This window comes from Delphinus delphis, chromosome 11 (genome assembly GCF_949987515.2).
Source record: "Delphinus delphis chromosome 11, mDelDel1.2, whole genome shotgun sequence".
Classification (NCBI taxonomy): Eukaryota; Metazoa; Chordata; class Mammalia; order Artiodactyla; family Delphinidae; genus Delphinus; species Delphinus delphis.
This window is the reverse complement of record NC_082693.1, coordinates 15171476-15196322: the sequence shown is the minus strand read 5'-3', so window position 1 is coordinate 15196322 and position 24847 is coordinate 15171476. Positions and strand designations below refer to the sequence as shown.

Below are 24847 nucleotides of genomic sequence, written 5' to 3'. Positions count from 1 at the left end.
GCTGCTCGACTGCAATCTTATTAGAGAGGTTTAGATTTGGATTTCTTTGAGAGTGGACACAAGTGGTCAGTAACATTGCTGGGACTAGTGATAGGGGACATCTTGGCTAGAAAACAGCAGCCCACCTGTTCCAGTTCCTTTGGGGGTATCCTTTGGGTGAAATGCTTGCCTAGGGCATTTAAGTCATTGCAGGGTAGAGTTCACAAGTCTCAAGGAAGCAGGCCTCCACAGAGAGCTGCAATACCCTAGAGGTTAAGAGTGTTAGAGGTAGTCACACCCACCACCTACTATGTGCCTGTGTGAATTAACCAACTCAGGTCTTAGATTCTTCTCATGTAAAATGGGGTTACTACTAGTAGCAGCCTAATGATGAGAAATTGTGTGTAAATCATCTAGCACAAGGTCCAGCATGAAATAAGCACTTATATATGCTTGTAGTGATGACTTCACAAGAGCTGGACTATATAAGCTTGGGAGTCAAGCTTTTCCAGTTGATTCTTTGAAGACCATGTTAGGTATCAGAAAAGCCTGGGGACTGGAGTAATTCCAGATTATTGTGTGTTTGGGGGGGGATGGCTATGGATCCAATAGTCCTTCATATGAGCTAGATTTTTTTTTTTTAACATCTTTATTGGAGTATAATTGCTTTACAATGGTATGTTAGTTTCAGCTTCACAACAAAATGAATCAGTTATATATATACATATATTCCCATATCTCTTCCCGCTTGCGTCTCCCTCCCTCCCACCCTCCCTATCCCACCCCTCCAGGCAGTCACAAAGCACCGAGCTGATCTCCCTGTGCTATGCGGCTGCTTCCCACTAGCTATCTACCTTACGTTTGGTAGTGTATATATGTCCATGCCTCTTTATCGCTTTGTCACCGTTTACCCTTCCCCCTCCCCATAGTCTCAAGTCCATTCTCTAGTAAGTCTGTGTCTTTATTCCTGTTTCACCCCTAGGTTTTTCATGACATTTTTTTTTTAATTCCATACATATGTGTTAGCATACGGTATTTGTCTCTCTCTTTCTGACTTACTTCACTCTGTATGACAGACTCTAGGTCTATCCACCTCATTACAAATAGCTAGATTTTTAATATCTGTTGATTTCATGGAACATCCAACCTTAATGTTACTTATTGAAATCTACCCGCTCAGGGTTGGTGTAGGACTGAACTGAGTTAGGTGAAGTATCATTCGCAGAATGACTTTCATTTACATACCTTCTCCAGTTACAAAGAAAGTCAAAAGTCATTCCTGTACACACACACAAGCACACACACATACACAGCCTTAAGCCTGGCCACCTCTATTAATACTTCTGGGGTGCCACATTCTATAAAACCATTTTAGGTTCTAAAAGTGTTTCTGGCTTTATGGTGGTCCCTACCATTAAATACATTTCCATCATCATTTTCTTGACTTACTGGTAAATATTCCTTGAATAAAATGATTTGGTAGACTTGTCCCTAATTTAAACTTGCATCTGGAATTCCCTGGAGGTCCAGTGGTTAGGACTCTGCGCTTTCACTGCCAAAGGCTCAGGTTCAATCCCTGGTCGGTGAACCAAGTTCCCACAAGCTGTGTGATGTGACCAATTATCCCCCCCTGAAAAGAAACAAACAAAAAAACCCCCCAAAACTTGCATCTGCAAAGTGACAGGCATGTCTAGTGGCTTCTCAACTTTAGGCAAATAACCTCTGCCACCCTCCCCGCCCCCCTGAAACAAAGTAATCAGGTCAAGACAGTTACCATGAGCAAAAATCCTTTATCTAATCCAGTTGCCTAACACACTTCTTGAATAAACGACGTATCCTAATTTAGGATACATCACCACATTCAAGTCAGAGAGTATCCTCTGCCAGTCCATATGAGTGCGGGTCACTGGAAGATCTCTTCGTAGAATTCTTCTTAGGGCTTCGTTTGATAACTCCTGTAATTCTTCTAAGACTGCAGCTTGAAATTTATTCTCTTGCTCTTCCACAAGCCTCGCGAAGTTTAGAGCCAGTTGAGCTGGGTTAACTACTTCCAAGCTTTCTTTCAGGTCCTTGGAGATTTCGACATGAAGGTTGACACATCTGAAGAAGTGAGCTTGCACAAAAATTCTCCCTGTTACCTGGGTTAGAAATGGATTGACTTGGAAAATCCATTTCGATTTCCAAAGGCCATTCCAGTAATCTCCCTTTGCGTAGCTGTGATCTTCAATGCAAGCGATCAAGAACTCTTTATTTTTCACCGTTTTTCTCAGCACATTGCAGTTCCCCGTTGGATAGTGGTCATTCACATACAGCTTTAAGGCGCACAGAACAACAGTCCTCAGGTACTCCGTTTCATTCAGAATGATGCCGTGACTTTGGATGTCTTTTAACTGGTTTTGAAGCAGGTCGAATTTGAAAGAAAGTTTGCTCTGGTGGTCAAAAAATCGGTAGTTACTCACTACGTTGTGGTGAGACAGGAGGACCGTATTCCCATTGATGGAGAGTGGGACATAATATTTTTGGCAGTGTTGGTGGCCTGCACACTCACCTAGATGGTGCATGAGTTTTTCATCACGGATAAGCAGACAGAGATCATCAAAGACATTTACAAATTCCCCTGGAGGAGCTTGCATTAACAGTCTGAGAATTACTTTTTCTTTCTCTTTCTTACTCAGATCGCTAAGTGACATGTTTGGTTGTAGCAGAAGCAGAGCTTCTGAAATAAAGAGTGTTCAAAGATGAGAAAACATTCCATGGGACAACCTTCCCATCAAGGTGTTACACATTCAGCTTAAGATTACCATGTCTGACCATGAAAAAACAGGTTGTCTGGCAAGCTCTGAGTCTCCTGATGAAGTCATAAAGAAGCTTTCTCTATGAGGTATGGAACTTTCAGTGATATCACATTAGGTGTTCAGACCAGAAGAAAAACATGATAGTCACCTGACAGCATGGTGCGCAGCCAACCAGCTATAAGAATTTTGAAGATTTTAAGAACTTAGCCTCCAGAACAGCCTTCTTCAAAAGTGGTGTGTCTCTGTGTGCATTATATGTTGTCAGGGATCTAGAGAAGCAGCCCAGAGTTTCTAGAGAGTGTCTGGCAACCCTTTGCACCTTTTGGGGACCACGATGGCATTGATGTATAATCAGGCCCTCAGAATAACTGTCCCCAACCCAGTGGAAGCACGCTATGCTGAAAGGTTTGAGGGGTTTAAACAAAACAGTAAAAATAAAATGAGGTACGATGGCAGTTCATGGGAAAATGCCAGACAGCACGAGATGCCTCATTTATAAACATTGTGGGTTTGGAAATGGTCATAACGTAAGCAAGAAACCAGAAAGTTTCAAGGGCAGTGAAGTGAAGAGACCACATGTTACATATGGTTTCTGTGGGATTTAAGTGTTGAGCTAACTCCAAAGAACAAAGGCAACAAACCACTGTGTTTTCTGCTTTCTTTCTAGAAAAGGGGCAGTGGCATCAGTGGATGAGTTTCAAGAAATCCCTCTCCTGCAAAGGGGCAGAGTTAATTATATTTGGAACTTGTGGCAACTCATAATGGGGAGAAACTTCTAAGCGAGGAGAGACGGAACTACAGGTCATGAAAATATGGAGAACAAATATCCACTCAGAGTGCTTTCTGTTCCTCTTTCCTCTTTTGATTTATCCCCTTTCCTTGATTCTTTTCTCATTCTTTTTGAAGAGTCCTGAACTTAAGTTTCTCTCATTTAAGCAAAAACTGCTTCCTTCCCTTTCTGCCCTGAACTTTTCTGAGTTTCCCTAGCTTCCTGTATCTTTTTCTTATAATAACATGAGCTTTGCCGTATTAAGTCATTGCCATTAGTTTGAAGGGTTTCCAATTAGTTCTAACAATCTGAAATTGAGTGTGTTGTTGAACAATTTTTACCAGTACCTTTCATGATTTTATAGACAGTCATGTTAATTCTTCTTAACCTTAGTTTTTCAATTTGAAGTGTCCTAATTTTTGTAGTTTCTCTGTAGATAATAAGCAAGCTTGATTATTTTTGTCTTCTCTTTCATACTAAATAGACACCATGACATTTTTTTTTACTCTTTTCTATGGTCCTTAAAATGTTGCTTTTTTGGGGCATGCGTGTAGCCTGACACTTGGCTAATGTAGTGGTAATAATCATATCAGACATGGTTTGAACTCATTTAATGCCCCCACCTTCTGGAAGTATTAATTTGACCACTTTTCAGATGAGGAAACTAATGCTGAGAGAGATCAAGTGTTGATGTTCAGCTGTCTCCCAAGTTCACGTCTTCAGAAGATAGACTGTATTTCCCAAGTAATAGCTTGATTTCTCAAATGTTAATTTTTATTGTTTTCCTGTAATTTTTATTGTGTTATACCCTTTCATACCTTTAGCACAGAGTAGTGCCTACTTAGTTTTTTAAAAATATTATTTATCATAAAATTGTTTTCTCATTTAAGCCTGTGATAGACTCTCCTCTGAAAATAAAAACGTTGATCTGAAGAGAGGTAAAATATTCTTTAGTCATTTTAAGTACTTAATGACTTTCTGTGAGAATTTCCTTAACTTCTTTTTTTTGGTGTCCTTTCGTACATGGTTTTTGTCCATGGTTCGGGATGACTTTAAATATGGAAAAATTACCCTAGAAAAAACTCTGAAATTACTTGAAAAATTAGGTATTCGGTGCAATACTATTCACGTGAAGTATATTTTTAAGGTGAGATAATATCCACCCTCTGAACACCCCACCCTAGGAAGGACTTAATCCAATATTGGAAAATGTCGATAACTACTTGGATGCTTTCTGAAGAAAATACATATGAAAGATTAGTCTCTTAAGAATTAAAGCAATTAATTATGCTAAATATATTTATAATCAAGACAAAGAGTTTAGGTAAGACGTAAAATGAGTTGTTGATAAAATTTGAAATCATGCCAGGTTATTAGTTTAGAACAATCTGCTGAGAATGCCGGAATGTTCACATCAGATTAGGACTGGTCATCTGATTAGATCAAATCATATAAATGATGAAATGGTAAGTGGATTGGATGTTAGTGATTTATAGAAGGAATGGGCAATCTTCAGAAAAATTGCATTTTTCTCACCTCAAAGCAGACAAGCCGTAAATTCTCTTTGTTTAAAGAAGAATTAGTAGGAAGGGAACCTGGATCAAGTCTGTCCCTAGAGGACAAAGGGAAAGCTCATGAAAAACAAAAGAAAAAACCAAGAGATAGCTGAGTTTTGCACTAGGAAGATGTCAGATTTCTTGGCGAGTCAGGCAAGAACACTAGACTGGCCAGCTCAGATAGTTAGGAAGATAGGCATCCTGAATATGATTTTGTTTCTTGAAAGTGAGTAGCCAGATAACACAATCTTGTTGAAATTGTTACCAACTAACACAAACTGGGAAGCTTGTGTTACCTTACCTGCGAGCTACTCAGTTAGCCTGATACAGTTTTAGGGATGTTGGCAGACGCAGGTTTCCAGTTCAGAGAAAAAAGACAGCTTGGCACTCACAAAAATAGCACCTGCCAGCGTATCGACATTTTGGTGCCATGTCTCCTAGCCCCGTTCCCAAAGTGTGATGTGAGGAGGCTCAGGTGACATGTGCGCGCGCGGTGGGTGGCATTACCTGAGAGGGACCTCAAGTTTAGAAAGCCAGAGCTTTTTTTATGGGCTGTAGGCCTGTCTGATCTTTGCCCTGGAGGCTGTCATTATCATTATTATCCTGGACGATAAACAAACCTGCAGTTTTCCTCTGGAGGGAGATACTATCTCTTCATTACGTAAAACATCCTTGAAGAGCTAGTCCTGAAGAAAGGTGGTTGGTGCCTCTGCTTAGAAAATAAGCAGAAACACACAGCAGACCCTACAAGCATTTTTCTCAATAAGATTTAGCCCTCATGTTTACGAACCACAAAGAGGAGCTTCGAAAAAGAAAAGCTGTACTTCTCAGGAGACTGCAGTAAAAGACAAAGAATTCAGAGCTGTTTCTATGAATCCAAGTAGCTTGTGCTGCAATAAGCTATCAGAATTTTAATCAATTCATGTCTAATACCACAAGTGAAGAACACAAGTTTCTGTGAAAGACCTTTACACATAGAATTTTCCCTCGGTGGTATTGCCCGAAGGGAGTAAGAGCTATCTGCTTTCAGGTTTAATGAAATTCACATTCAACACAATATAGAGGTAGTAATATGCTAAATCTGTATCAAATGTGAAATATTGAAAATCTTATTTAGTGATTATCAAGTTGCTTTGAATTATCTGCAAGATAGAGATAGCTGTTTGAAATCCACTTGAGTAAAAGCATGCCATATTGAAAAGCGTCATGTAGAATGCTAAACAGTTATAACAAGTAAATAAGTAGCTCATTAACTGAAATTTATGATTATTTGGACAGAGCAGGATTGAAGGTCTATTTTGTTTAGTAAAACCTTTTTAAAGTAGCTATGAAAACAATGTTAATTATAGAAATTAGAGGGGCAGAGTTTACTTAGAATACTTCAAAAAACCCTTTAAAGTGAACTCAAATACTTTAGAAGCATAAATTACATATAAACAAGGCTGATGATTATGATAAACCATTCTCTTCTATTAAAAGAATTCCCCTAGGCCCTCTAATAGAAAATACTTTTTTGCCTTAGGCTAAGTTGCTGTGTATGCATTAAAATGTTGATTAAGTAATATGCTCAGGGAAAATGTATTGGCTAACTGAATTTTCTGGAAAGGTGAAGACCAAGTTTAAACATCTGACTCTTTTGCTTTAACTTTTGTTGCTAATCTTTCCACACTTCAGGGTACACATTTTAGCCAGAGCAAATAAAATGAATCATGATGAATCTTTGTTTTTGGTGGCCACACACACAAAAAATGCTCAGCTGTTGTCATTAGCAAGCTCAGTGGATGTGGAGATTGTTCAGTCTATTAGATTCTAGTTGTACTTGGCAAGCCAGAAATCTCTGAGCAAATGTCTTAACCTGCAGAACGGGGATACTAATATAGTTATTTTGCAGGATGGTTCTGAATATTAAATAAGATATCGTTTGTGAATGTACCTAGTACCAAGCTAGGCATAAAGTAGGCACTCGATAAATATTAGTTGAAGCTACTTGATGATCATTCAAAAAAATATAGAAAATTACAGTACATTCATTGATTTCCTAAGAAGCTGACATAAATTCTGACATGAATTTATTTTCTAAGGTGAAATTTTATTATAAAATTTGAATAAAGATCATGTAAATTTATGACACTGTCAAAATATTGTAAACTTCTTTTTACAAAATTAATTATTGAGTCATGGCTTGAGCAGCAGTTCTCTAAGTTTCTTTTTTATCCCTTTACTAAAATTTTTTTTGATTGCTTTATTATTATCTTTAATTTGTAGCATGTCAGCTATTTTTAGGAAATATTATGTGCCATTTCAATACATATTGCTAGTCTTAGATTACACTCTTGATTTTTGCTGAGTATGAAATAGTATTGTCTTCAATTTCAAGAATTTTTATTATTATAGGACTAACCTTAAGTTTTCAAATTCTCTAAGCAGTTAGCAACCATTATTAAATCTGCAGTATGTGCATGGCACTCTGTTAGAAACAGTGGATTGTAAAAAATAAACTATGTCTCTTTTAAGGAGAAAAGAAATACAGAAATTACTGTTTTAGAAGTAGATTATAATAAATTTCCTAGGTAATGCTAACAGGGAATCTGAGAAGACAGAGACTCTAACTTGGGCTTTTATAAAAGATTCCATGGTGGAGGTGGCATTCTTGCTGGACCTTGAGGAGTGAAAAGCAATATGTGTAGATCACATTGCTAGAAATGATTGAAGAATCACAGGTAAGCAGCCATGACTTGAGTGTAGGATGCTCCAAGGGGAGTGGTGAGAAATAGCTGCAAGCGCAAGTTATGGCCAGATGATAAAAATCCTGACTGGTAGGCCGTGGAATTTGGACTTGCTTTTGTAGGCAGTGGGTAGCCATTGACATTTTTTGAGCAGGGAAATATTGCATATTTTAGGATAAATCTGCCAGCAGTATAGAATGGATTGGGAGTTAGAAGGCAGAGAGATGAGCTAGGATATTTCTCTGCTGCCTCTGCCCTACAAATCTGCAACTTGGGTCAGTTCAGGCACTTACATTTGTGTTTTGTTCCACCTCGAGTTTATGATTTCCTACCTTAGTTGGTTCTCCAGAGTCTAAGTTTATTTTTAATCTTAATTAAATAAATTGCACCATATCCTCTTCCAAATGTTACAGTCTCTCTTTTAGCAGATAAACTGAAAGAATCCTTTACATTTCTTCCTGCAACTTCTTCAGTGTTTCATTGCAATAAATTTTGCCTTCACACCTATTTTGAAAACCTCTTTATTTCAAAAATGCTAAATTCAATGGTTAGCTTCTCCATGCATTTTATTTATCGCTCTTTTCTTAAACTTCTCTCTATTCTAACTCCTAAGACATAACTCTCTCCAAGTTTTTCTTTAAAATTTCATATCGTTCCTCCATCTGTCCTGCTAGCATTCCTCTTCTGTTCTCCTCTTAAAGTTGAGTTCTTAATTTTCTTTCTTTTTACTTAACAAACTCTTCCTGAGCAATCTTAATGAGTCTTTCTCTGCCCCCACCCCCAATTTTATTGAGACATAATTGACATATAGTATGGTATTAGCTTTAGGTGTAACAGCATGATGATTTGATATATGTAATATTATGAAGTGATACCATGATAAGTTTAGTAGACATTTATCTCTTCACATAGGTACAGATTTTTTTTCTTGTGATGGGAGACTTTAAGAGTACTTTCTTAGCAACTTTCAAATATATGATATAGCAGTATTATCTATAGTTACTACACTGTACAGTACATCCCAGAATGATTTATCTTATGCCTGGAAGTTTGTACTTTTTGACCACCTTCATCCATCCTGCCCCTCTTCTACGCCCTAGCTGTTCTCATCCACTTCACCATAGCTAAAGAACCACTAATCTGTTCTCTAGCTATGAGTTCATTTTTTTTTTTTAGATTCCATATGTACGTAAGATCATACAGTATTTGTCTTTGCCCGTCTGACTTATTTCACTTAGCCTAATGCCCTCGAGGTCCGTGCATGACATCACAAATTACAGAATTTCCTTTTTTTTTTTTTTTTTTTTTTTTTTTTTTTTGCGGTACATGGGCTTCTCACTGTTGTGGCCTCTCCCGTTGCGGAGTACAGGCTCCGGACGCGCAGGCTCAGCGGCCATGGCTCACGGGCCCAGCCGCTCTGCGGCATGTGGGATCTTCCCGGACCGGGGCACGAACCCGTATCCCTTGCATCGGCAGGCGGACTCTCAACCACTGCGCCACCAGGGGAGCCCTCCTTCTTTTTTATGGGTGAAAAATATTATATATATTTATATGATATACACACACACACACACATATATATCTCATATTCTCTTTATCCATGTAGGTTGTTTCCATGCCTTGAGTATTGTAAATAATGCTGCAATGAACACGGGGTGGTGCAGATAGCTTTTCAAGATAGTGATTTCGTTTCCTTTGAATGAGTGCCAAGAAGTGAACTTGTTGAATGATATGGTAGTTCTATTTTTAGTTTTTTGAGGAACTTCCATATTGTTTATGACCATTATTTCAACTCTTTATCAAGTAATTCACTTATTTCTGTTTTAATAACGTCTGTTTCTGGGGTTTTATCTTGTTCTTTTGTTTGGAACATATTCCTCTGTTTCTTCATTTTCCTTTACTCTCTGTCGGTTTCTGTGCCTTGGTTCTGGTTTGTCTCTCAACCTCTGTGATAGTGCAAGCAGCCTACTTCATTCTTAATGGCTCCCAGTCATTGAGGGTGTACCAGGACCTGGCAGTGTCTCATAACAGAGGATCAGGCAGCATCTAGATGCAGGCTGATTGGAAGCTGGACCCTCAGGCAGCAGCTTGTAAGGTGTGCAAATAGACATCTTTCAGGAAAAGACTGGAAGATGGGGGCATCAGTCCATCCCCTCTGAGCGGAGCCCCAGAGGGACTGCCAGCCAAGGACTTTCTCTTTTTTTGGCAGGGTTCTCCTGAACCCGTGAACACAAGCCCCACTGGCGGCCAGACCCAGGCTATCAAGGGGTGTGTCCTCTGGGAAACAGCTTGTGTGCACAAGCTCCTGGCCTTGGCGACAGTCTCCAAGGTATGGAAATAGGCCTTCTTCAGGAAAGACTGGGACTTGGGTGCCTCTGGCTGCTGTATCTGTGCAACAGAAGCAGAAGGAAACAGAATGAAAAAAGAGAAAAAACCAAGTTTGCCAGGTAGTTTAAACAAGTATGTCAGAGTTTGGGAAGAAAGTTGCAAGTCATATGATTTCCTAGAATATATTCTGAATACTTTGTTTTTTAGTGTAATTTCAGAGATAATTTTAAATGTTACATTTTATTTTAAAATTTCTTGTTTTGATAGATCAGCTTTCTCATGATGTCATTTTTAAAGCAACATTTCATCTTTTTACTAACAAACTGAGCAATGGAGAATGGTAACAAAATGAAAAGGCTTAATTCTGTTTTCTAAAGTGTACTATCAGGATGACTAACAATAGAATTATTTTAATATGTTCTTTTATCCTCCTGTATTCAGTCATTCATTTAAACATATAATCACTAGCCTCCTACTTTAGGGTAGGTCCAGTACCAGGTACTGGGAATAAAAATAAGTATAAAATATCTACCTTCATGGGATTCATAGTCTTAAGGTAAAAGATATATTTTAAAATTATACATAAATAATGAAAGAGTTGTTTGGGAAAGTTCTTTTTGTAATGCTTGCAAAGAATAACCACTTAATGAGCTTCGTGGTTTTTTTTTTTTTGTAAACAGGAGAAAGATGGCTTCATTACTCTTATTTTATGTTGTAAACTGTAAATGATTAATATGTAACATTTTAAAAAGCTATAGTATTCCCTGCAGTGGGGCCTGAGATTTTGCATATTTTCTGTAATATGTTTTTAAAAATAGTTTTCCTACACTCCCTAGCTTTAGGGAGATTTTTAGCTCCTTTATCCAATTAAATGAACATATTTCACCAGGATCATAAAATTGTTTAGGTGCTGGACCAAGTTCTGAAGACCTCAGTCAGACACTCTTATAAGTACTTAGGATACAAGAAACAGATGACAGACTTCCTGTCTGAGACAATTTGGCATTTCTAGAAGAGAAGTAGAAAAAAAGGCTTTAATTTCAGTGTAATAAACCCTAGGAGAGAAGAAGGTACAGAATCGTATAAGAATCCTGAGTAGGACTCTCTAACATGGGCTGAGGAAGAGACACAGAGGGACATAAGGGATGACTTCTAGAGAAGGACACTTTTTCAAGGATTAGTAGAAATTCGTAAGTTAAGAAGTACAATAAAAGAAGGGCATTCCAGACAGAAGAAACAGCCTTTACAATAGCAAGAGACAGCTTGATGTTTATACTGCAACTCATTCAGAGCACAGGCAGTGTGAAGTGCAAGGGAGAAGGTGAGGGAAGAAACCATCAGTGATGTCTTCAAGGGTCTTGGATTCCACACAACAGTTTGGATTTTGTCCTGAAGACAAAGGAGAAACACTGAGAAATTTAAGAGAGTTAAAGAGATCAGACTTGTATTTGACACAGTTTATTTCTGCACATATACTCTCAATACGTGCAATGGTGTATTGTTTTCTCTTTCCTCCCATTGCTTGTCCTTATTGTTCTGGAGTTAGTTCAGGTCCTGGTCTACCATGCCTGTGAGACTGGGGACAATTTACATAAGATTTTTGACCTTCAGTTCCCTCCTACAGGGGAGATATTAATACATTGGTACCCTACAAGTTGTGGCTGCTGTTACGTGCCTCAGTACTCAGATTTGAACCTTCCTTGCTTATCACTTTTCTTCTTCTTTCTTCCCTTCTGCTGACGCTCTGTCATCTTTCTTCTCCTTATTACTTACCCTTTGTTGCTTTCCTTTTCCTTTTCTCTTTCTATCAAAATTAGAACTTCCCATTTTCAGCGATACGATTCTCACCTCTTGTGTGTGGTTTTTCTTTTTTGGTAATTTGATTAATTTTTGACCCTTCATTTCCTTTGGGTTTGATCAGTTGTAGCAATTATTTGTATTTGTGGAATTTTGTTTCAACTTTATATCTCTAATTCTTTCTAGTATCAGATAACAACTTCAATCTTTAGGGAAAAACAAAACAGAACGAGTTACCAGAGGACATTTCAGATGGTCAAGTTTATATCCTGCTTGAAAGAAGCAGAATTTTCATTGCTTAGTGGATAAAGTATATCTTATCGTATGCTGCTATTCAGTAAGACAAAAGTTTTTAATTCATACAATTTTACATGACAAAATGTTTCGGGAATTACAGGCACACTTTGATTTTTATTGACTTGCATAAGATCTTATGACAAATTATGAGCAAAATGGAGCTAAATTAAAAACAAAATTAATTCTGTAACATTGACTTATGTGGACCTCAAAATCCAAAATTTCAAAACAGTAAGTTGAACTTCATAGTCTACTGAGATTATTGATAATATGAATTATTTTTAAGATTTTGTAATTTTAAGGTGCTATTATTGTTTAATGAGCTCTGGAGACCCAACTTCTTATTTGACGACCACCGATTCCAATCTTCTTCCCAAGCTTATCACCGTCTCATTCCCAATGGGGCTCCATTCCAGCCCCTGCTTCTTCAAGCTGCTGTGTACGTGTAAATTAATGCTCCTCCTTGAACTAAGCTGGTGCTCTTCCTACTTGATTCCCAGCTCAGACTGTTTCTTGGATTCCTCAGATCAAACTCTCCGGTAGCCACCAGTGAACTTTTCCTAAAAAAGTGAAGAGATCATTTCCAGCATGTTTATCCTCTGTTGTACCTTAGGGTTGTTTTATAGTTAAATTTGTCAAAAGATGAGACACTAGGCTGGAGGGTGTGAGGGAAACAGACATAGATAAGACCTAACCATACACTGATATCTCCATCCTCATAGCAACCTGTGACATAAGTAGTGCTATCTATCCCCATTTTGCAGATGAAGAGTATGAAGCTCATAGTTTAATTTAGAAGTTCAAAATCCCACATGCTTTGGAGCTGGGAATATAATGTCAGCTCAGACTGTCTACAGATCGTCAGCTTTTCACCACAATACAGTGGCCCTTTAACAGGAACTTTTTGTACTTAAGCTTAAGTACTGCAATGTATTGAGAAAATTAAAATATAAATAGCCTCTTTGGAAATTAAATGTCCTTCTAAGGTGCACTTCCTATACCTCAGTTTTTTATTTGTAAGTGGTACTCTAATTCTACTAGTTATTCTAACTCTCCCCAACTCCAGACTTTCTTGACTTCTCTCCCTCATGCATCTAAAATGTTAATGTGTTGAATCCTTCTGACTTGTCTCTTCATAATTTTACTGACACCTGTTCTTTAGTTTCTACTCACCACCTCCCACCTGGATGGCATCTTCTCTCTTCCCTTACCTGCAGTTCTCCTTCTCTTCCCATTGGTAATGCACAACTAATCACAACTAAACCTCTCCTATGCTAGTCATTTTCCTACTCAGAACCTCACAGTGATTCTGTTACTTTAAATAACTGGACCCAGCCCACTTTCCTGTCTCTTATCTCATAAAGTTCAAGTGTGAATTTTCCAGAACAACCAGGTGAAGCTACTCTTTCTCATCGAAACTGACCTTGTTTGTCCCTCTCCCAGTTCCTTCAGTGATTATGCAGATTCCATTTCCTCAAAGTATTACCACCTATTGCAGCTTCTGTATTTACAGTGATCTTGAATGATTTATTCTGACATTTATGGTGCAGGATGCCTATTGATGACATGGGGTTACATACTGTTTGGATGGTTTCAAGAAGCTACTCAAATAGAGTAGAATAGAAAAATGAAATGTGTAATTGAAAGATAACCTAGAATCCTCATCTTCTCCCATACTTCTTTCCATTCCAACTATGGCTATTGGGTTGTTTTTGTTTTGTTTTTTAGAGAGGGTCTTCTTATTTCTGACCATTTATTTACAAACATCCACCCAGGAATAACTCCAGCATGTTCATCTCAAGCCTGTATCCCCCTCCAGATATTTAGATTCATATTTCTGACTCTGTAGGACACATGTCCCTGAAAGTTCCATGACCTCTCAGAGTCAGCATTTCCCTCTGCAATCCTGCACCCCTGCTGGATCACCTTTCCTTTCCCATTCAGACCGAGCAGATCTGAAACCACAGGTCTGTTTTCCCTTCATGATGGACCCATGTCCTAGATTTCAGTTTCCAAGTGCCCAAAACAAAGCTTTTGATAGAGGAAACCAACTAGGCAGGGACAAAACAACAGACTATAGTGAGCTCTATGGGATGGCATATGTTATCACCACAGTGAGGAGAAGGTCTGAGGTAAATCCAAATGGTTCTGGGATGTCCTAAGTCTGGAAGAATCTCTAGCAGCTTCGCCTGAATTCGGGCAAGTCTTTCCGGGTAAAGAACTGCGTAAGGGCTCTAACTCTCCCCAGGGGCAGTATACACTTCTTCACTTAAACTGGGCAGCTCTGGCCACTGGGTTTTAAGTGGTGATGATCCATTAACCTTTCCCCAACTTTGGCACCATTTCATGCAGTTTTATGTATTTTATCTGAAATAAGAATCCAATGTAACTGCTTTCCAGTATAAGTTGGTATATATGTTACACAAATACTCTAACGTCTTCATTTTGTGTATTTTTTATGTTCACAATGTGAGCCCACCAGTCATTGTTTTTTAGTAGGATAATGACAGGCTGAAGCAAGGAAGAATCACCATAGAAGAATTTAGAACAATTTATCGAATTATTGCACACAGAGAAGAAATTATTGAGATTTTCAACACGTATTCTGAAAACCGGAAATTTCTTTTTGAAAAGAATCTGGCCCAATTTTTGACACAAGAGCAGTATACACTTGACATTAATAAAAGTATTGCTTCTGAGATCATTCAAAAATATGAGCCTATTGAAGAAGGTATGCTTGTATTTCAAAGTTTTATCAAATATTTATATGCAAACTATTTTTTAAGATTTGCACTTATTAAATTCAAATTTTTGATTAGGTCAGACTTCTTATGGGTAATATATATTGGCTGTTTTAATTTCATATTTTACAGACAGCAGATGTATCTTTTAGAAAGCTTTGTTGTGTAACAGCGGCATTCTTTCATTGTCCTGTTCCTTTCTTTTAGCTGCTTCTGTATATCTCTCAAGTGTTCAGAGATTAGCTTATTCAGGAAAAGCAAAATAAGGATTCTATTACAAGTACTGTAATGGAAGAAAGGGTCTTGATATTCATTAATAAGATAAAAACCCAGGTATAGGCACTTTTCCATTTTTATACACTATCTTATTGAAAAATATATGAATATTAAATTAGCTAAATGAAAACAATTCTAGGAAAGAATAAAACATTATAAAATCACTAATTTCCCTGTTGTTTATACACATAATTGTCTACAACATTTCATAAACATTAAAACATTTTTTCTTTTCTTTTCTTTTTTGAATGCAGTCATCTGGTTTAAGTTCAATGACCATTTTGGCTAGTGAGCTGTTGTATAGTTTTTTGGGGTTTTTTTTGTCATATAGTTTTTGATCTCTGTCTCATCTTTCATTGGCTAAAATATTTCAATTTTTTCCATTTATGTTTATTTTTAAATAAAATAATAAATAATAATGTAATAAAATATGCACAAGAAACACTAGTAAAGCATGCTGTTTAACCCTACAGAAATTAATAGAATAGCTCAAAATATTTATTAACAAGGGATATATGAAAGCCCAAGTTCTGCCTTTGAAAACTGGTTTATGGCCATCAATGCTTAACATACGATAATATGGGTCCTAACAAAACAAGACTTATTCCTTCATGGGCTCGTACATTCATAATTTATTCAAATGTTTATCTGTGGCCACCGAGTATGGTTCTAGGAGCTGGGGATACAGTGGAGAACAAGGCAAACTACGTTTCATATTCCTGATGGGGGTTGGAGGGAGATTGACAATAAATAATTAAACATACAAATGGATAATTTCAGGGAGTGCTGCGTACTGTGAAAAAAATAAAATAGAGAGTAGACAAGCACGAGGTCTAGCTCTAGTTGGTTGTTTTTTATTTTTTAAACAACTTTATTAGAGCATAATTGCTTTACAATGGTGTGTCAGTTTCTGCTTTATAACAAAGTGAATCAGTTATACATATGTCCCCATAGCTTGGTTGTTTAGGAGAGTCCTTGATGGGGATGCGATATTTGAGCTGAGACGTAAGTGGTGAGAAAGAACTAGACATGTGACAAAATGGGGGAAGAGAAGTGTTGGCCCTGAGTTGGAGAATCGAGGAACAAGAGGAGGACAGTGTGGTTGGAACCTGGAGAATGAGGGCTAAAAGCGTTTGGACAGGGATTAAGTCATGTTGGTCTTGTTGGCCACAATTAAGATTTTGGCTCATGATTCAGTGCCACGTAAAGACCTTGGAGGCTTTTAAGTACCATGGTGGTAAGACTGAAGATAGTGCTAGTAAGAGTTTGGTCTGATCACGATTAAAACTTTGCAGGTTTGCAACAAGATAAAGAGCTTGCATCAGAACGTAAAAAAAGTACATCTCTAAGCACATCTGATGAGTCCAGCTGACTTCTTTCCTTTCAATAGCAAAGACTTTCTCTGAGAAAGTAGTGAATTGATTTAGGCTCTGGTTCAAGCTCTTTATGTCATTGCCACCTGGAAACAACCAGTTCACAGACAAGCACTTTTAGTAGCATTATTCCAGTCAATATTCAAAAAAAAAATTGCCACTGTTACCTGCAGGTGGTAAGTTAAAAGATACAAAGGGATAATGGGATGGTGCCAGTGACATCTTGGAATTGTGTTTGTATTTTAACCATAATATTACACTGTTCATCTATTTCATCTTTTGGGCCTTACTCTGCTTCCATTCAGATAGTTTCACACAGCCAAGACCTTGCATTTCATTTACATGTCTATTGATCACTTTAGAGACTTATTAAGGTCAATTTGAATTATGATCTTACAGTCCCAAATGCTGCCAAGTTTCTCAGTCTCATCCCACATTGATACTTGACATATGTCAATACCAAATAAGGAAAACCTCATTTTATTTTAAAAATAAAAATCCATGAGATTAATTCTCAGTCTGGTAGTTTTTAAAGGCATAAGAGGAGTTTGTTTTCTATTCCAGTACCAAAGATAGTTACTTAATTAGTTAATAGTTCAAAAGGGCTATAGGCCAATCACTGCTAATTGCACTGGGAAAAAGAATAAATTCATGCAAATCATTACTATTAAAATATATGATGCCTTTGCCCCATACACTCACATGTTTCTAAATTTGCATAACTTTGAAATAGTTTGCATGACTGTAAGCATTTTATGTATTTTCTTCTAGCTTTCATTTTTTAAACCAAAATTGTAAGAGCATTTTGAATGCTGGCTTTTTCAGTTTTATGATGTCATAAACATTTACTTATGTCACTGTATATTTTTTTTCTGATACATTATTTGTAACGGCTGCTTAGTATTGTATCATAGCTTGAGATTTAATTTGTTTCCTCCCCTCATTAATTTTGCTTTTATAAATAATGCTAGTGTGAGCATTCTTGCACATCCATCTTTGTCTGAGGCTCTATTTCTGTAGTATAAATTCCCAGAAATAAAATTCTTTGCCAAGGATCAACACTCTCTATTCTAAAGTGAATACTCACACCAACTTTTAATTTGAGGCAAACTGAGTAATCAGCAGCAAAAGCAACAGTAACTAACCTTCATAGAGCTAATATATAAAGTTAGTATACAGGGATGGGTGTTATGATTACAGTAAGTCCCCTACATACGAACGAGTTCTGTTCTGAGAGCGAATTTGTAAATCCAATTTGTTCGTAAGTCCAACAAAGTTAACCTAGGTACCCAACTAACACAATCGGCTATATAGTACTGTACTGTAATAGGTTTATAATACTTTTCACACAAATAATACATAAAAAACAAACACAAAAAATAAAGAGAACATTTTTAACCTTACAGTACAGTACCTTGAAAAGTACAGTAGTACCAGCTACATCACTGCTGCTTTTACGCTTGCTTCTGGACATCCTGGGCTTGAAGTAAAGATACTGTACTACTTTATACAGTACTGTACAGTAAAGTATACAGAAGCACAGCCACTTGTAGAGGATGCATGCACGTGACAATGTACACCAGACACATGAACTAACTTATGTGATAGGACATGCAAATGCAAGTTTGCATCTTTGCAAGTCGCAACTTGAAGATTTGTATGTAGGGGACTTACTGTACCACCATTCCAAAGATAGGGAGAAGTTAATTAACAGGCTCCTCATATAACAAATAAATGGATTTAACCCAAGCTGTCTCATTCCAGAGCCAGTGTTCTGCTTAAATAGATAATTTTGGTTTATATGATACTGAGTATAAAAGTTCAGAGATCATTTGCTAAAGATGGTAATATGCAAATGACTCAGCAATTGCATTGATAGGCATGCACCCAACAGAAACATGTACATATTTGCACCAAAAGACATGTCCTGGTTGTTGATAGCAGAACTTTTTATAATAACCCCAAACTGGAAATCATCTAAATGCCCATCAAGAATAGAATTGATAAACAAATTGTGGTGTACTCACACAATAGAAAGCTATATACAAATGGGAATAAAAAATGTCTAACTGTGTGCATCTACAAGAATAAATCTTATAAACAATGTCAGGCAAAATAAACCGGTCACAAAAAAATACATATTGTGTGAGTGCATTTATATAAAACACAAAAACCAGGGAAAATGGAATCTATGCTGGTAGAAGCCAGACCGTTGAATACACTTGGGGGTGGGGTGTGGGTGGAGGAAGACTAGAAAGTTAGCAGGAGGCGGTCTTCTGGGGTGCTGCTCTGTTCTTTCACCTTGGTGCTGGTTACGTAGATGTTTAGCTTGTGGAAATGAATGGATCTATGACATATGTACTTTGCTTGTATGTATTTTTAAAATATTAAAAATCAGAGATGATTAAATAATATATAATCTACTTGAATGTTGATATAAAAGAACTAAATATAAGAACCTTAGAAAAATTTGCTTCCAAAGAAACATTAAAAATAGTATTAATATTAATTCTAAATGAATATTCTAGAAACAAACTCTGCTACTAAGTTTTAAAGTGAGATGTAATTTATATACTACTAATGATATTTCTGCATTCTTTTTATTTATTTTCATAGTTAAACAAGCGCACCAGATGTCATTTGAAGGTTTTAGAAGATACATGGATTCGTCTGAATGTCTACTATTTAATAATAAGTATGAAAGTGTTTATCAAGATATGACTCATCCACTGAGTGATTATTTTATTTCAAGTTCACATAATACGTACTTGATATCTGACCAATTAGTGGGACCAAGTGACCTTTGGGGATATGTAAGGTATTTCGATTTTTAAATCCATTATATTTTAAAGATGTTTGAAAGTTCCTGGTGGTGTCTACCTCAGTAGGTAATAATTCACAGTAAAAGAAGGCTATGCATGTTATAAAAACACATAGGGAAGAGGAATTTTGATTTGTACATATCTTGGATATCCAATCTTTGGGTGGTTGTATAATTTATTCAATATATTATTATCATACACTTCCCTTCTAATCCTGTCTGCCAACCTCCTCTCCCCGCTTATTGGCCCTTGGAAGTTTCCTGAGCAATTTGGATACTTCGTGTAGGAAAATATGTGAAGAAGACTTTAAAAATCTTATTTAGCTAATCAGAACATCTGGGGTTTCTAAAATAATATGGTTAAAATTAATTCTCAGATATCTCAGTGCTATAAGGAAAACCAACACATACATTATATAATGTGGCATTTATAGATAATATATATACTTATATGTCAGACAATTTACATAGATTAAAGGCAGTCTACGCTGCACCATTCATTAATTTTGCGTCCTACAATGTATCATACTGTTAATACCAGTTTAGTTTCAGCTTCAGTTTAGTCAGTCAGCTGAAGATACAGTGGTGAGCAAGATTTTCAAAGTTGCTACACTCATTTGTTCATGAGAATAGGCAGCTAATAAGCAGATAAAAAAATCGATATTTCCAGGGACTGATTCATATGGAGAAGATGAACTAAGGTAATTGTGGGGTGAAGGGTGTTACTTTAATTGAAGGGTCAGGAAAGGCTTCTCAAGAGGATATAGTTGTGGTCTGAGTGACGATAAAGAGGAAGTTTCAGGTCTAGTGGAAGGGCATGCCAAGTAGAAGAAATAATCAGTGCTTGGCATGTTCACATGACAGAAAGACAGCAAGTGTGGGTGGAAACATAAATGGAGAATGAAGGGAGGTGAGCTTGAGGAGGTAGACAGGATGCATTTATGAGGGTCTTAGAGACCATGGAAAGGAGAATGGATTTATTCTAGTTGCATTGGGAAGCCATTGGAGGGAATTTCCTTGGGATAATATCATAATTTGATTTACTTTTTACTGTGGCGGAAAGACTGATGGTGCAAGAGTGGAGGTAGAAGATGCTTTGGGAAGACATTGTAGCAGTCCAGGTGATGACGATCATTTAGATGGTGAATTCATGAGGCAGCAGCTGAGATAGAGGGCTGAATTTGAAATATTTCAAGGAGGCAGAGCCAACAAGGTGATTCACCCGGTGATTTGAAGAGAGGTATGAGGGAAAGAGAGTATCAGGATTTTGGACCTGATAACCTAGGATATGATGACATTATGGACAGAGGTGGTAAAGCCTGAGAGAGGAGGCCATTGGAGGTTGTGAGGCAAAAGCAAAAGTTCTGTGATGGCCGTGTTCAGTTTGAGATATCAATTAGTTATCAAAGGGCTAGGTCAGATAGTCAGTTGAGTGTATGTGTCTGGGATTTAGAAGAAGTATCCAGACTGGAAAAATAGGATTGGAAGCCATTGGTATATAGGTGATATTCAAAGCTATGTGATTGGGTGATATTACTTAGGAAAAATCATAGAAAAGATATCTTATAATCCCATGATAACATCAAACTTAGAAATTAATATTGCTTCTCCAGTTTAAAATCTAAGTAAATACATAAATCCACAAACTCAGAAATATATCTATTTAGAATCCTGTAAAGATTGCCCCATTCATAGCTCTACTTTTATTACAGAAATTTCTATTCATACCTCATTATATTAATTTTTTAAAGAGAGAAACTACACATTTTAAACAGGTTGACTTAGAAATACAGGAAATTACTTTTGAATTCCAAGAAAGTGTTCCACCCATGTGAAAATTTAAAGTTAAGTTTAATTGTATTTCTTCCTCTATTTCCTTACCCACCTGTGGAAGATACACTCAAAATGCAAGTCTTTCAAAATTTCTCTACTTATGAGAGGTGATGTAATGCAATGTTTACCTATTAATGTTTAAGTTTCTGGTGCTAATCTTTCCTCCCTTTCTCTCATTTGTTAATTATATGATAGATATAACATTCTTGTGTCTCAGTTTCCTCCTCTTTAAAAGAGGAAAACTAATATTAACTGCATTAAATATTTTAATCCACAAAAAGCCACTTAAACTTATTTAAGTGGAGAATTTCTTTCCTGAGTGAGAGACAAATTTTCATTATTCGTTCCCACGTCATTATTCATTCATTTCACTCCGTGTCTCCGTGAGACAGTGAAAAGTGCCCTCCACACCACCGCTGGGGGAGAGACAACTTTCTTTTACATGCTTCTGAGTAAAAGGGTTGGCATGACACAGTGCAATCCACGCAAAACATTTTTGCCGGGGACCAAACCGTGTAGTTAAAATAAGCAGCTTGGTAAAGGTTGGCTTGATCTAAGGATGTAATTAAACCTATCTAGAGATGTAGCAAGAATCAGTATTATTTAGGTTGTCCTCCATGAAAAATTTTTTTCCCACAAAACTATAGAGGGTTTTGATCTATTAGTAGGGAATGAAATTCATGTCGTATTTTGTTAAAGGTATAAACCATAATCTAGGAATGACCATTTATTTTGTTTAAATTTTACTAGTGCCCTTGTGAAAGGATGCCGTTGTCTGGAAATTGACTGCTGGGACGGATCACAAAATGAACCTGTTGTATACCATGGCTATACATTCACCAGCAAGCTTCTGTTTAAAACTGTTATCCGAGCGATACACAAATACGCATTCATAGTACGTGCATATCTTTGTTCAATTAGTTATGTAAACATAAGGTAATTTACTTGTTTCAAAATCCTATAATGCTTGACCTTAGTTTAGATCAGTAATATTTCCAATTGTGGGTTATGATCCATTAGTCGGCAGTGAAATCCATGTAGTATATCATTAAAGGTAGATTTGTCAAAGTTAATCTCAGGTAGTAAGGTACATGTGGTTTCATGGAACTTTTAAAAAAATTTTAAAAATTTTGTGTAAGCAGGTTCTTATTATTTATTTTATGCATATTAGTGTATATATGTCAATCCAGATCTCCCAGTTCATCCCACCCACCCCCCCATACTTTTCCCCCCTTGATTTTCATGGAACTTTTTGTTTAATTATATAATATATATTATGTGTGTGTGTGTATGTGTGCACACGTGTGTATTGTGTCATAATATAAATTATATTTCTTACCATGAGTTAATGGCCAGAACAGTTTGAGAAATACTGGCCTATGTAATAGTAAATATTTTACCAGCATTCGAATATTTTACTTTCAAGACACAAATGTCAAAAATGTATTATCTCAACTTTTGGCATTTTTTCTACTATGATGTCAGCTATTTATACAGAAGTTGACTTTAGATTTCAAAATTATTGTTAAATGTATTAAGTTACAGATTCAAAGATTTAATTCTTTTTAGAGCTTCTTAATTCAGCTTAAAAATCCTCGTCTATAAATTGAGCTGGTTTTAACAGTCATTGAATTCTGAATAATACTTGATTCCATTGACAAGCTTGGCTAATTCAGTACCTTCAGACATTTTAAATTGTTTTTTTAAACTTAGTATATGTGATTTCTTTCTTAACTACTTCAACCATAGTGCAATTGAAGAGATTTAATTAACAAAATCTTACTACTTAATGTATATCTAATAAATTAAACTTACAAATTCGAAAAGCCTAAAGTACTCCTAAATAAGTCAATGTATTATCTGTAAACATAAGCATAACTTAAAATCACACAGTTAAATCAATTGCTCCATTATTTATTAGAAATAGAGTATAAAATGCTAAATATTCACAAAATAAATATAAAATATTTAAAAATTTATCTTAGTATAAAACCTTGATATATGGCATTAATTCTCTTAAACAACTAATTTCTGATGATTTCTAAATTTATATCTCTATCCAAACTTCTCCCTTGAATTTTACACCAATATAGACAACTTCCGATTTGACATTTCCACTTGCATATTTAATAGGTATAATTAACTTAACATGTTTAGACTTGAGCTCCAGATAATACTCCTCTTTTTCCTAGTCCCACTTTTCCCGTGGTCCTTCCCATCTCAGTTAATGTTAACTTTTATGTGTTCGGCCTAAATCATTGTTGTCAACATTAACAGTCCCTTCTTTTCTCTCTAACCCCTCAATAAGTTCTTCAGCAAATCCTCTTGACTCTACTTTCAAAATATACACTGAATTTCCCCATTCTCACTGTCACTGTACTGGTCAACTACCATCACCTCTAACTTGGATTATTACAATGGCTTCTTATCCAGGGTTCCTGCTTCTCTCCCTCCTCCCCTGTGGTTTCATCTCAATATATCAGCCAGAGTGACTTTTTGGTAAGTCAAGTCATGTCATTCCGCTTTTCAAACCCTTCAATCCCACTCAAAATAGAAGCTAAGGGTCCATACCTTGACTCCCAAGGCCCTACATGACCTGTTCTCCATTACCTCTCTGACCTCTCCCTTGTTCTTGTGACCATTCTGGCCTCCTTACCCTTTTTCAGACATATCTCAAAGCGTTTGCACTTGCTATTCCCTTCGTCTGAAATACTCTTCCCAAATATTTGAGTAGCAAACTCTCTCACTTCATTCAGGGTGGGTAACTGAGGGAATAAAAGGAAATAGAGACAATCTTAAAATTAAAATGACTTAAGGATGGACAAACCCCTACAGCTTCTAAGACTCCAAAGAGTAAGCGATGGGAAAAAAAGGCTTTGAGCAACAGACTCAATGAGACTTCTCAGTTGGATAACGTGACACAGTTTTGCAGCAAAGATTAGATCAAAGGTTGAACTTTTTGCTCAATATAGTCACCATTAATTTGGGGAAGAGAGAACAATGAAATAAAATAGACTTGATAACTGTGGCTTGGAAAGAACTTTGGATATAGTTACTGACACATGTGACTTACTAGAAACAAACATATGAAATTGAAGTTTTTGAGGAAGTTGTATTGCTAAAAACTAAACCAAACGTAAGTCTGACTTGTTAGGTGAACCTTAAAACAATGCTTGGTCAGGAAGTGAGCTGCAAAAGTGGCTTGGCTTTAAGGAAAGCCAACTCCTCAGCACATGCTTTAGATATGAACAAGGAGGATAACGCCAGAGGATCTTCCCAGAGGGTGGAGCCAAAGACCACAGAAGACAAAAAAAAAATGAGTTCTTCCCAGTGAGTGAAGTCAGGGTCTAATCAAGAGATCCATTTGCTAGGCCTTCACTTTGCCTAGTCTCAAAATCACTTATTATATTTGGGAAAAAAATTTTACACTATTCTCTTAATATTAGACTGAGTCAATATATATGTACATGGGTATTTACGAGAAGGTCATTTTTTAGGCTGAACCCCAAAGATATTAGGTTCTAATTCCTGAAAATTGTAAATGTTACATTATTTG

At 36.7% G+C, this 24847-nt stretch overlaps 2 protein-coding genes across 2 annotated transcripts in view; one reads left to right on the top strand and one right to left on the bottom strand.

Moving 5' to 3' along the window:
- Positions 1–1769: 1769 nt before the first annotated feature.
- CAPZA3 (capping actin protein of muscle Z-line subunit alpha 3) lies at positions 1770–2669 on the bottom strand. Its single transcript, XM_060026132.1, has one exon. It carries the CDS (start codon positions 2667–2669, stop codon positions 1770–1772), a length of 900 nt encoding a protein of 299 aa, XP_059882115.1.
- A 917-nt stretch (positions 2670–3586) lies between these two features.
- Positions 3587–24847, top strand: part of PLCZ1 (phospholipase C zeta 1) — a 42621-nt gene continuing 21360 nt past the window's right edge. Inside the window, exons 1-5 of the mRNA XM_060026131.1 lie at positions 3587–3597; positions 4567–4690; positions 14747–14978; positions 19254–19455; positions 22042–22186. Coding sequence (XP_059882114.1) covers positions 3587–3597; positions 4567–4690; positions 14747–14978; positions 19254–19455; positions 22042–22186 — 714 coding nt within the window. The remainder of the gene's footprint in view (positions 3598–4566; positions 4691–14746; positions 14979–19253; positions 19456–22041; positions 22187–24847) is intronic.

Coding starts and splice junctions, on each gene's coding strand:
- CAPZA3 (XM_060026132.1), bottom strand. CDS start 2,669: ATGTCACTTAGCGATCTGAGTAAGAAAGAGAAAGAAAAAGTAATTCTC.